This window comes from Ischnura elegans, chromosome 7, assembly GCF_921293095.1.
Source record: "Ischnura elegans chromosome 7, ioIscEleg1.1, whole genome shotgun sequence".
In the NCBI taxonomy this organism is placed as follows: Eukaryota; Metazoa; Arthropoda; class Insecta; order Odonata; family Coenagrionidae; genus Ischnura; species Ischnura elegans.
In genome coordinates this window covers 4,123,278-4,137,506 of record NC_060252.1, presented here as the reverse complement: position 1 = coordinate 4,137,506, position 14,229 = coordinate 4,123,278, and the positions used below count along the sequence as shown (strand labels likewise).

The 14,229-nt window shown below is 41.7% G+C and overlaps 1 protein-coding gene across 3 annotated transcripts in view; it reads right to left on the bottom strand.

The window, feature by feature from the left end:
* The window catches only part of LOC124162918 (SH3 and multiple ankyrin repeat domains protein 1), a 212,181-nt gene that overhangs the window by 45,613 nt on the left and 152,339 nt on the right, over positions 1-14,229 (bottom strand). For all 3 annotated transcript variants that reach the window (XM_046539656.1, XM_046539657.1, XM_046539654.1), the window contains exons 6-8: positions 10,834-11,330; positions 9,480-9,741; positions 1,760-1,966 (exon numbers count right to left, since the gene is read on the bottom strand). In XM_046539656.1, coding sequence (XP_046395612.1) covers positions 1,760-1,966; positions 9,480-9,741; positions 10,834-11,330 — 966 coding nt within the window. The remainder of the gene's footprint in view (positions 1-1,759; positions 1,967-9,479; positions 9,742-10,833; positions 11,331-14,229) is intronic.

Genomic DNA, 14,229 nt, shown 5'->3' with positions numbered 1-14,229 from the left:
AATTTGTTTACATCAAAGACATTTATTCAAACGAAAAGAGGAGATATATAAGGTAGGAAATTACTCATTGTTTTTGATAATTTACATTCCTGTCTTGTCGCCGATACACAATTGCAGTTGAAAGATTTCTAAACAAACCTTCCATTAAAGATAGGTAGGTAAAAATGATTTAATTTTCATTGATTGTTATGGTGATAACGTTTTATTTTTTTTACGTTCTTTTTTCCGTTAATATCCTTTTTAATGTGCAATGTTATCTTTGAGCTGGTGCATCAAAGGCAGTGAATAATAGAATATGGAATATAAGTGAAATTATAGGTATTTCTTGTTGAATGTACAGTTCCTGTCTTGCGGCCGATACACGATTGCAGCCGAAAGATTTCTCAACAAAAATTCAATAAAGGTTAAGGTTAGTTTAGTTTAATGCCATTGCACACTGCGACGCTAGGAAAACAGGATCAAGGAACTCCTGTGAAGGCAACGGGCATGCAATCACGCAGCAGCAGTTATGGGAAACCAGGACTTATGAAAAATTGTCTACGCAGGCGAGTGCCCGACCATGACTCATGCCATCTCTACTTCCACTTCCCTCCCTGCCTTCACTTTTACTATTCCCTTTCCCCACAGTTTGACCTTGGCTCGCCACGGCATGCCTGAGAGCGACAAAATCTCCGGTTCCCTTGGGGCCTATTCAACCGCATGCAAGGCCACAGCAATAATTGCGAATTTGCGATATGAAATATGCAATTAAAGATCGTAATAACATTTTTCTTAATTTACGATTGGAAAAGAATCTTTAAAAAATAATCGAGAGTTTTCTCCGCCACAGATCGTCGTCAGCACTGCTAGAGCAGACGTCCAAGTAGACTTGAAGCATTCCTTGTCAGCAAGTAAATAATAATTCCATTTTACGAAGGGAATTCTAATAGAAATAACAAGTACGGTGCAGCCTAGCATTAAAATGAAAATGCTGCTTTAGAGTCATTTTTATTTTTTTTTAAATAGGGGAAAACATCAGAAAAGTGTACAACTCATGCACGGACAAGCTGTAATACGGATAAACCGCAGCTGGATACTCGGGAGCGTGCTGTATTTATAACTTCAAAAATAATTTTTCTATCATAAGCAAGGATACTTAAATTAAATAGCTTAAAATTTAAGGTAAATATTTTGCTTCACGCTCCTGACATGATGTTGTGTTTTTTCACTTTGGCCATAAATACAGGCATCCCCCGAGTTACGTATGTCTCGACTTACGTAAATCCGTACTTACGTAAGCGATAACCGTATTTCAAATGATTACGTTAATTTTCGAATGCGAGCGCGAAGAAGTAGATATTCGCTCGTACAACCTATGGTAGAAAAAATATCGAATAGTTATAGAGTTTTTTACGTGCTAAAAATAACAAAGTGACCCATTTTTGTCATTCCTCGAAGGAAATTTCATTAATTTCTGTAGAAAAATCGCTTATAAATCCCAAGTCAGCAATCAACGTGAAAATTTGCAGTTCTAGCGATGGATGTGGTGGCGTATGTGGTTGCGCTCATTCCTGTACGATACAACTTGTTATACAGCAATATCTGAAGCGCCAACGCAAAGGTTCGACTTACGTAAATTTCGACTTACGCATAGTCTGCCGGAACGCATCTCTTACGTAACTCGGGGGATGCCTGTACATTAAAGCAGCAGTCGAGCGAAACAATTCCAATTTGGTAAGTGTGCACTCGTGGAGCGGAATAGAGCGCATGCAGTGCCTACCTTCGATGATGTCCCCACGGGATATGGGCAGGTGGCCAGGCAGCGTGCCAGGGTAGTCTTCGATGCAGACGACGCTGGTGGTGCCAGCCTCAAATGTCATGGCCGTCTGCTCCCCACTCTCCACACGCCCTGAGACACTCGTGCTGCCACCACTGTTCGAAGTGCCCACGCCCGAGCTATCGCTGCTCACCGTGTCCAGGCTCTTGTCTGAAAAGGCAAAAGCACTCACCCATCTGCACTCACAGGAGAGCATGTGCCTGCTGCTGACACCATCAATCAAATTAACTAACATCAAATTGGACTGAACAGCAGCAAAAAGACTCACCTCAGGTCGTGGGAAAAAGTCCTGCGATGAATGACAACAAAGATTTTATTTTCTCATGAAAATATTCTCACATGTGATATGCTGTTGTTTTCAATACTTTAAATAATTACAGAATTGCAATGCAATGCATTTGAATATTGAAAAAGAATGCCTCAGCATGAGTGAACATGAACTAGATTAGTAGCAATAAAGAAGACTGTGAACCAGCAGTAAAGAGGCGGTATTTCAAGACAATACATGAGTTGAAAAAAATTATAATAAACATAGTAAGGATACTAATGCATCAAATTGGCAGCTTAAGAGCTGTCATTGCTAAAAGAAAAAATGCCAAACACTTCATGCATTTCTTAATCAACGCTCAATTTCAACACACAAGTCAGACACTCAGAAACAGTCTGGATGGAAGGGTACATATCATGCAAAGGCTGAGTCGTGCACAAGGGAGTGGAAACTATGGGAGGGAGAGGAGAATGAAAACATGTTAACGAGGCGACACATGAGTGGACAAAGGGAGCAGTCGTGGTATTGCCAACGTTAGCCAAATTACTGTACGGCACACTACGCCTACGGCCAATCCCCCTCTACACATCATCCCTGGCTTCATGTCACAGAATGAAATCCAGGCAAGGCATGTTGGACCTGGCATTTCCTTCAAATTTACATTTTCCCTACATCAACAATTAATTAACCATAAAATGCAACGCGTGCGCGTGTGTGCATGGAAACAAATGAAAGACAAAAGAAGGAGGAGTCCCTTTTCAAACATGCTAACTTGTCAAAGAGAGAGAGAGAGGGAGACAGAGAGAGAGAGGGTGGGACGGAAGCAGCAGAAGGGGGCCTTCCACGCACACCATCCCTATAATGTGCGTGCACACAGATGCACACACACACGCACACGCAAATTCTTGCGCTGAAATGTTTGCAGAAAGAGGACAGAGAGAGAAGACGTTCGCACAATGCAATCACGGCCTCATCACCCATCACCACTCTTTTGTTGCCTTCCTGTCGAGCGTTCCCCCATGCTCCCCAACCCAAAGAGAAGAGTGCTCATGCCACCACAACACAGCAGTGGCAAGCACACAAGACAGTTTGTTTGAAAGCGTGATGCCTTGAAATGCAACATACATACCCTTGGAAGCATAACAATTCCCTCCAGCTCCCACATCAATTTCACAGAAATGAAAGTAATTTTACGCCCCAGTAAAAGGTTTAAAATGCTCTTGGTCTCTCCGAGAGCATAATCCCTCACTTCTTTACAAGTTTCTTCCCCAACCGAGTCCTGGCGAGCATGTCTGCTCGCTCGATCCCTCTCCCCCCCCCCCCCTCCGCTCGTGTGTTGCTCACCTGTCGTCACGGTGCTCCCCGTCGCCGTGCTCCCCGTCGAGCTGCCCTCGCTTAGCGAGGACGACGCTGAGCTGAAGGGCGGCAAGGATCGGTTCGAGGGGGAGGGGGAGGGGGGAGCGCCGACCGCCCTGCTGCTGATCGGGAGAGCGGGTGGTGCTGGGATGCGTTGGTGGGGCGTTGGCAGCGGTGGCGCAGTCGTCGTCACGGCCAGCGAGGACGAGGCCCTAAGGGATGAGGGGGGGGGGGTTCTCGAGGCGGGAGTCGGAGTGGGTGCGAGGCAGGGAGGGTGGCAGGGGGTGCTCCGAGATGGTGTACGACGAGGCGGACGAGGTGGGGGGGAAGCCGGAGCGCCTTCGCTTGGGGTTGTAGCGTGGGGGCTCCCGGAAGGGTACTGCGCAAGAGTGCATTGCGCAGGGAAGGAGGAGAGAGGGGGGCAGAAATTAATCTTTCACTTTGGTCAGCACAGAAGACTCAATAGAGGCTTGCGTGACTCTGATAATAATCCATCAAAAATAATAAAAAATAAACAAACAAAGCAATGGCAAAGATTGGGTGATTGCAGTCTTATGGCTACTCAGGACGAGTGGTTTCATTGCATAACAACGCTCTCTAGGGCCAATCCATCGATCGTTCACAGCACAACGCCTGAATCACAATGCAGTGTTGCAACTCGCTCGTGAAGGCTGTTTCCCAGAGAAGATGAACTATCTCTCGCAGGAAACATGCCTTCACACAAACACTGAGACTCCCACCAAAAGTAACGGAGAGCCATCTGCATGGTTGTTCACTGGACACACTTTGCGGCGTCCAGAGGCACTTTTAAAGGCAGGGGTAGTTGGGCAGCACGTAAGTCAGCAAATGCAAAATGTGTCCCATGCCCAAAGGATATTTCCATCAATGACAGATGACTATGGCTGGTACATTCAAAAGAATTCCCAAGGGAAATAAAATAGAGCAAAGACTTGTGCTTTTTAAGACAAAACTTAAAAAATATTCAATTGTACATAACATTTAAAGTGTTAGTGAATCTATTCCTGTCGAGTATGTATCAAGCAATGAGCAATGCTGAGCAATGAGGAATCTCAACTAATATTTCCATGTAGCTTACTTTTTTCCACTCATACCCATTTAAGTGCTATGCATAGGTATTCTTAAGTTCTTTTTGATGGATCTTATATGCATACCAACATATCTACAGGACCAATTAAGATATTATACTTGCTCAGTGATGCCCCAATTTCCTTTGGGGCTCAAAGGAAATGATGGGTCGGAGAAGAAGAAGAAGAAGCAGCAGCTCTCTGCTCTCATTGCTCAAAGGCTGAGTCTCAGAATTGAGGATTGCTAGTGTGACGGGGCTCACTGATTCGAAGGAGAAGAGGGGGGCAAAGTGATTCAGGCTGGCTGAAGACGCAAATGCTAACGCAAAGAGAGAGCAGACAAGAGAGGAGTGAAAACAAGTCACTGAGGGAGACAAGGTGCAAAAGACAAACAAAACAAACGCAGGAGCAGGTTGGAAAGCAGGAAGAGGAAGTGGAGTAGCTGACACTGCCTGCTTGCTGTCGTCCTCCCGCCTTGCCTCCCTCCCCACAACAACGCTCCGTGGCACCTGACTCTGCGCCATTCACACACATTCATCCTATGCATTATCTAGGATGTAGTCAAACCATCCACCTATCTGTGCATGTTTTCAAGGCCCATGCGCACAAAGTGCACACCATGTAGCTATGACATGGAGAAATCCAATTTACTATGTCTCTGCTTAATTCTCTGTCAGAGTATGACTAAAAATAAGGGAACACATACATAAGAGGAATTTAACTATGGTTTAAAGGATTGCAATCCAAAACCAAATAGGCAAAAAGCATGAAGAGATGCAACTATGGAGACAGCAAAAGCACATTTTGCAACATTAAAATGTTCAGAAAAGAGAAATTAATTCAGGTAAACACCTAAGTACACAGTATGATTAACACAAAAAGCCAATTGAAAATTAGGCAAAAAACAGTCAAAATATTTCTCTAGCATTAAATTAAGAATATATAATTCTATCATTGGGCTACCAAAACTTTAGAAAATTTTCAGAGCATAGATATAGTAATTGCCATGACAAATAAAATAAGTCTTTCAAATTTATTTCAACAAGGATGTGCAATCGGCAATTTATGATCAGAGTAACTAACCACTAAATAATTAATCAATTGAATTATTCAGTATGATAACCTAATGTAAACATTACAACAAAAAACACACACAAAATCACCCAACTTTTAGGGAAAATAAAGCAAACGCAAAAAATTGACTACAATGCATGAAACTAAGTAGTTATATTGCTAATTGATAACATCCTAAAGGGTTAGGACAGATTAGGATGAGTGTTCATAATAATGATATAAGGGAGTCCTTAAGAGGGTACAGCAATTTCAACTTCTTACTCAGGAGTATAACCAATCAGACACTACATGTAATTACTTTTGCAGTTGTTAGAACATTTATCGTCAAAATAAAAGAAAATTTTTACAACATGGCTGTTAATAGCTAAACAGGCACTGGCATCACATATGTGAGTCACTTAAAAAGTCACAAAAATGCACTTTCTTTGGCAAACCAGCTGGTTTAAGCTGTCACATTGAAAATTGAACTCACTTCAATTACCTACCGAGTATTTCAGTTTTTTTTTTTTTTTAAACTTCAACTTCCATATTTCTCCTCATCGTAGTAGCTAACTGAATCTATATTTCAGCAGAAGTTCATTATTATAAATACAGCCTATTGAGAGGATAGCTCTACATTGATTGCAAAATTGCAGCGAGTGATCTTTTTCTATTGGTTGGCCCAAGCGGAAGAGCAGAAGGGAAGCACAGCGAATGAGTGCTCGTGTTGGCATTATTTTGCAGCAGATGTCATCTAGACTGTAAGACTCTCAGCATAATCTCACCCTAAACTTTGTTCGCAGGATGGTTTTAAACTCAGATGCCTTTCACCACAGTAATGCATCACTGAGGAAGACAAATGTAGTCGAATTGTCTCCTCTACAAGTCATTGATATCACATCAGCCCTTCTTAGGGCAAGGGACGGCCATGACGAGAGGGTGTCGACACTATACAGGGGAAGGACTACCAGAATGAATTATATTCATCTGAATTATGATTTACTAAAGACGGTGTAAGGTATCCTGTTAATTTATACATGATTGAACGTTAACTGCTCATTGCAGGTAATCTGACGGTAAAAATCTATCAGTTTCGGGAGAGGAGGGCACACGAGGATATCTCTAGAGGAGATCCAGCACGGGCCTGATCATCATCCACTATATATGTCTTATATTTCCATGTATAAAGACCATCTCACAGCTAGATGAAGATTAAAACAATACACGAAGTTGGGTGAGCAATTTGGTAGTAATTAAAAAGAGAAATATGGCATTAAGATAAGTGTTTTGACGTTCATGATTTTAACGCACAATGAGGAATTCCCTCAAATTCCCTTTACTGGGGATGTTAGAGCAAAATTAGACAACTACCCTATATTTTCAGAGCTCATCCCAAAAGATGCTTTCTATCAAGTTAGAACAGGCTAAAGGGCATTAGGGCATTGCACTTTTAGTGCACACTATTTAGCTGCTATTAATTTTTATATCAATATATTTAACAATAATGTAACAGGTTTTCATTTGACTTAGAAAGTGCTCCATAAATTTTTCAAAAGGCTAAATGAGAGGAACTATGGTGATATTTAAGGTGTGATGATATACTTCGTCACTAATAGCAGCCAAAGATTAAAAAGAACATGACTTAAAACCTTTTTTGTACTTCTAGGAAAACAGGAATTTCTTTTTGAAATTTGCAGAAGGAAAACCACCGTGGGAGAGAATCCCAGTTAAGGGACTGTTCATGCATGTGGAAACCATCCTAAAAAGGACAGTGGTTCTCTTTCGTTCAAGTTAAGCTAACCCAACACAAGAGGAAATGGAGCCAAATATAATTAGGACAGAGAAAACTGAATTAAAACAGAAAATTATTCACAATTGCAATAAATTTACGGGGAGGTAGACTCTTCCGATACAATGCTTTACACCTTTATGAGCAAGAGAAAGACTGCACCTACTTCTAAAAAGTAGTGTTCAACATCATTTCAAGATTTGCATTGAATACTTCATCTACATCTACATACTACCCCGCGAGCTACCTAAAAGGCGTGTGGCAGGGGGCATTAGGACACCATCCCTTTACACATAAAATGAAGTTCTCTAACAAAGTTAGGACTAGCATTTATTAAAGTCCTTTATGGTTCGGGGAAAAAACGAATTCCCATATCTATCCGTTCGGCAAAACATCTCTCTTAATTTTTCGCTTCTATCGGACCTGGAAATATAGTGTGGCTCTAATATTATGATCTCCGTGTCGCTCTTTAAAAAAATCCAATCTCAAATGTTAAAGCAATCTAAGCCTAGCGCGCAGCCTCTCCAGCCACTCCCAGCCTAATTTGCTTAACATCTGCGTAACGCTGTCTGTACGACCATAGCAGTTTTTGACGAACCGCACAGCATTCCTTTGTATTTCATTCAGTTCGCGGATTAAGTCTTTCAGTACCGGATCCCATGCGCTCGCTGCATATTCAAGGTGCAGTCAGACGAGTGCGAAATAGCACCTTTCTTTTACTTTCTCTTCCGAAAATTTTCCCGCAATACGCTCAACGAATCCTAATTTCTTCAGGGCTATTCAGCAAATATTACTTATGTGTGTTCCCCATGAGAGGTTCGAGGTTATCGTAACTCCCAGGTACTTCACTTTGTCTGTTGCCTTTATGTTATTACCATCCACAGCATAAGGCAGGAAAATTTGCAATCACATGCATGATCAATACAATTGAACATTTAGGAGCTGGGGGGTTTTTAATAAAAGAAAGCTCAAGTGAAGTTGGTGTAACTTAAATTGAATGGAATTGAGAAGCTAATAATAGTGTTTGCAGCACTAAATAAAACAGAAAAAGACCCCAGACAAGACAATGTTCAATTATTTTCTAGTTTAAATTGTGACCATTATAAAATAAAATTTCACTTTTGTTTAAACAGAAACATGTTTTATAGCTTAGGTCAAAATTTCAGGATCCTTTGTCTAGAAACAGCTTAGTGAAAACTATTTATAAAACTGAAAATATCAAAAATAGGACTTCAGCTTACTAGGGGTGAAAATGGAAGTAACCTTGAGATGGAAAGGCGACTCATTCACACCGTACTTAAATCATATCTTACATTGGAAATCACATATATATGATTATATGTTACATATACACAGAAACTTGAATCATAAATGTTAATCCTTTGCATAGGTCAATATAATTTTTTTTGGAAATGAATTAAAATTCAATTTTCCACCAAATGTCAATAATTCCTTCCTCTGAGAATGCTCTGAACTGCACACGAATGGAGTTCACCCACAAGAGTGCACTAAGCTACAACCGAATAACAGTACTTTCCTAATGCCAAGTATTCTGATGGACTAAATTCAACGGCAGCTTTATGAGGTGTCCCATTTTTGACACTGCAGAGATCTTTTGGCTTATGTCATCGCCCTATGCCCTTTACAGATGTTACGTAGCCCCGCAGACAGTGTAAAAACGATACATGATCAAGTCGAACACTCAGTAGGGATTCGGCTCTCGGGAGCATCAAAATTAGTGTGTTTATGATTCGACTGGTAAGCAAACAGTATTAATCAAAGCATTCACTTTTACTCTTCAAAGTTCTTTGCCCTATAGACTGCATCTGCTCACTCAAACGTTAAAAACATGAGCGCAACGCAAGAGAGCAGTGCCTGCGCAAGAGAGGGAGTGAGGAGAGAGAGAGAGAGAGAGAGAGAGAGAGGGGGGAGTGGGGGGGCAGGTGGCTAAACAGTATCTTCTCTAGTTCAAAAAGCATTCGTCAGGCAGAGGATGAAAAAAGCCGAGCAAACTCTCACTACGCACAGGATATAAATACACCAACTAAATGGTGATCCAGCCTCAGCCTCATGAGTGGAGGAGCGCAACAGCGCAACAGATGCCACACTCACCCACACTCTCAGGACGGTGGTTGCGGATTATCTCCGCCAACTCCAGGTTTCCAGCAATGACGGCCACCTGGTACGGTGTCTGATTGGCATAGTTGAGCGCATTGGGGTCAGCCCCTCGAAACAAGAGCAGCCGAGCGCAAGACTCCCTGTTGTCCACGGCACAAACATGCAGCGGTGTGTTCCCCGAAGCATTCCGTGCTTCCGTGTCCGCTCCGTAAAACAGCAGGTGCTCGAGGTGCTGAACAAGACCATTTCGACAAGCCTTTGCGGAGAGAGGGAAAGACAAGACACTTGATTGGAAGAGAAGAACTAAATAGAACCATCTAATACATTCTTTGCTTAATCGGCAAAAGACTACCAAAAATTTCAACTCATTAATAGCACGAGGAGTCATTGAAAAAAAAGTTAGCGCAGCATGAGCAAATAGAAATTTAAATCCAGTCGAGTAGATGAAAAACACCCAACCACTAATAAAAAAATTGCCTTCTCAGCAAAAAGGAATATTAAAATGCAATGGAAGCTAATTATACATACAACTCCTTGCTGGGCCCATAAAGTTTATACATACAGCGGGTGGTGTCTTTATATTCAATTACTTTTTCCATATTTTTCCAAATGATGTAATCCCTTTCTGCAATACCTGCCGGGAGAAAACTATTGTTGATACTATTACGTATAAGTACAGGTGGTGTCAGCAACGCAACAGCAATGCCACAAGGATACATTTTAATTATGGCATTGTGAAAAATGTAATGCATCATTCTTGCGTGCTCTGTGCTAATCTATTATTTAATTTTGCATTTTTTTTTTAATGTTGTGATGCAATTTTTTATCGTGCTATCTTTAATTTACACACCCAAACCTATTACATCAGCAATAGGGCTACAATGGAATGCTCCACATTAATCATACAATGCTATTTAAAAACATTGCAAGCTTAGTTGAATTTAAAAAAATCCATTGGTTGCATTGACAACTATGTATTAGGAAGTCAATCTGGAATTAAATAAGAGCAATGGATGTAATGTTTTGATAGAGCATTGTAACTCTCAAGTACATTCAAAATGCAATGAGGTGTTGCTCAACACAACTCGAACTCCACACAGCTCCAAGAAAAAAATTTGCAGCAGACAGTCCTTGAGACAGTACACAAGCCCTGTGGCCCAAAAAAATATGATACAAACCTGCAACTTTTATGATATTGTTAGAAGGAGGAAATGCTCTCTCTGGCTATCATGAGAAAATGACCGGCTGAAATATCAATTGATCTAGTACCTTGAAAAGACAAAGAGAATCTAACTCCAACATCCAAAGCAGTACACAATGGAACATCCAAGAAGAGCATTCAACGCACCTGGTGGACCTCTTGCCAGCCCTGAAGGTCTTGCGCACCCAGCACGGCATGGTCGTGCAGCAATGCCTCGCACAGCATGGCATCAGCGGGCCCATTGTTGGGCGGGACGGAATTGGGGTGGCCAGGGGTGCCATGGTGCTGGTGGTGATGGTGGTGCGATGCACCAGGGGGGCCAGGGGACGATGACGATGACACAGACGAAGAGAGCGACGATGAGCTGGTGGCAGCAGCGACGGCATGCACCATAGCACCAGGGGGGTGGTGCACACCCGCCACCGCTATGTACAGGGGTGTGAGGCCACGTGCATCTCGGTAGTTGGGTGATGCCCCCAGGTCCAGCAGCGTCTTGACCGCCTCGTAGGAGTTCCTCTCGACAGCACGGTGCATTGCAGTGGACCCATCCTTAGTGCGGAAGTCGAGCAGAGCACCTCCGTTGACAAGCGCCACAATGACCCGTGCCGGGGTGCGTGTGCAAGCGGCCACCGTCAGCGGCGTCTCTACAGCGAGGAACAAACATTGTGCGAGTGTGACAATCCATTGCACACAATTTGAAATAGATTAGTTTAGCTCAGTCACACAACTGGAAACAATGAAAGAGCAGTGAAGAGGGACCATGAGCATTCTGGAATGGAGAAAGTGAGGACTGAACAAATATCTTTCCATTCGACCGTGATGATCACATATTTAGACTCCACTCTGCTACAATTCAACTTCCAGCAGAAAAATGTTTAATTTCCCTTCAGTGTCTACAAAGTCCACTCAGTTTTACTTCCACGTTAATTCCAATCCATTGACACATTGCACTCCTTACACTCTTCGTGAATCACATAGAATTCATAATCCAAAACATAATTCAATGGATCGTTACTCCATTTGAATTGCCATCTCCCTACAACATGCTAGAAGCTCTCCCACCTATAGGAGCCTTCAAAGTCTAAGAAACTAATCAGGGTATTATCATTTGTGGAGTTGAAACAATGGAAGAGGAATTCTAGGAGCTCTTCTTCGGCAAATTCAATATCTAAGCCAGCCAATGAAATCAGTTGGCAATCCAAATTCTACGCAAGAAACAGCATGTAATAACAAGGGCATAGAGTACATGTACTAATTATGATGGTACTCTTCAGCCAGTCCATCAATGCTTCCTCACATACCCCGATCCAGATGTCCCTCTCAAATATCCAATCCCGGTCCGTTCGCCCCAACACGTGACACATTGCTCTCCGAGGCGCTCACTCTCAAGTCAAATTTGAGGAGGAAGATGAATGTGCACTAGGCCGGCCCTTATTTTTCAGAATTGAGAAAAATTATGTTTTCTTAGTCTCAAAATGATCCAAATGAGGTTCATATTCACGTGTTAAAATTTGGTTACTTTAACACTAGAAGGGCGGCAGGGGTCATTTGACCCATTTTCAGAATTCAAATTTATTTTTCTCTTATTAAAATAATTTTTTAAATCTTGAAACTTTTTGACTTTGTTCATTTTGGTCTATATTTTGATAAATTAGTAAAAATTCAACAATAATGTTTTGTTTTAAATTTTTATAACGTGTTATACCTAGAAGGACGGCTAGGGGTCATTTGACCCACAACTGGTTTTCGCGCTATTTTCTTGCCCGTGTGCACTTTAGTGCCATGTATATATCATATAATCAGCAAGAGGCTAGTGTGGTAGATGATTTGCTTCATTTTGAACCTGGAAGTACCCGGTTCAATGCCAGTTTCGTCCCAAGGGCTCCTATCTGTATTCAAAAACCCAGGGACTCGTGCTCAATCATTCGATTTTTTCGGGCAGCAAAGGGAAATAAAACGTTTTCAAACCTTGATTGGCGTAAATTCATGTAATTATGATATTTTAATTTTGTTTTATTTATTGTTCAATGATAATTGTATTATCCACACCGGAAAATCGTCACGTATCCCATGACTGTTTTCTGTCGGCCAAGATTCAGAGCTCCTAGAGACATTATTTTCAATATCGCCTCATCAAGTTTACGAATAACTGTTTCATTTTTCTGGCCTGACGGCACTGTCACTTAGCCTTGCCCCTTTGCCGTGTGTCCAGCATTAGTGCCGCCTGACCCCGTCGGGGTTTGGGGCGGGTTGACTGCACACTGCGCCCTGGGGAAAAATTCTGTCTCCTTTTGAGAGAGCGGAGGAATTGGGTGGACTGTAAAATTCCACTGTAAATCTTACCCTTGGAATTCGCACGTAGGCTGGAGAAAAAGCATTACTGCAGGTTCTTGGAAGATACGAATCAGGATACGGTTGGTGGTTGAGTCCCTGCCTTTCGAACGGCAATTAGCGTTAGCGCTTTTGAAATTTTTGTCCTTTTGTACGAATTTCTAATGCTCTCCAGCTTTTTATACCTCCAATGCAACTTGAGAAGATTCTACCATGATGGGCTTTAATTTGTAGATTTTTTCGCAAGCATATCAGTAGCGAGTTGAGGAAGAAAGTAAGAAATCGAGAAATATATCATAAGAAGAGAATCGTTGCGATTCGAATAGCTGAAGGTAATATTGAAGATCAGTCTGGAAGTGAAGCGTAAACATCAGTTCAAGGACATTATGACCAATCCATCAACATTTGCGTGTGATGGAAGCGACGAAGTCCAAAATAGTGAATTCGATGGTAACTTTGGCGTAACAGCAAATGCACAGCTCTATCCAACAAAATTCAGCTATCCTTTTATGAGGTATATTCCAAATAAACCAGACAAATTTGGAATCGAGTATGTACTCGGTTTTGACAGATAAGAAATGAAAATACAGCCTAAATGAATATCCATATTGTGGCAAAGATGATGAATGGCCATCAAATCAAGTGTTGGGCAAATAAATATTTACTACAGAGACCGTAGCATACAAGAATCCAGGAATAAATGTAACTTGTAACAATTATTTTCTATTTATCCAGCTGGCAGAAAATCATAAAAAATGGAAAACTTCTCTTGCACGGACAGTCTGAAAAAACAGGCGTGACGCACGAATATCCATGACCCCTAAAATAGCCATGTAATCCATTCAAAGCACGTGTTCAAAAATACCTTAGGCCAAAGTCTTACGTATAATCAGGCAAACTAGAACAATAATGTACTTTTACTCAGCAGCATGATCTCAGACGACACTATTTCCGAAACGAATAAAAGAATACCAGAGATCATCCTATTTCATAATAAAAAACAAAGCGGGAGTAGATATGATGAATATCATGCATCAATTTATTCACACGTCTCCAAATCCAACAGCCTTTTCTCCACGGGCACAAAAAAGAAAAAGGTGCCAAGTACCATCAAATAGAAGCAATGCCTCAATTTCCTTTGCATTTTCCAAATACCTTTTCATGTGCAAACAGCTGGTGTCCTAACACCCCCTGCCACACGTTTTAAAGCGG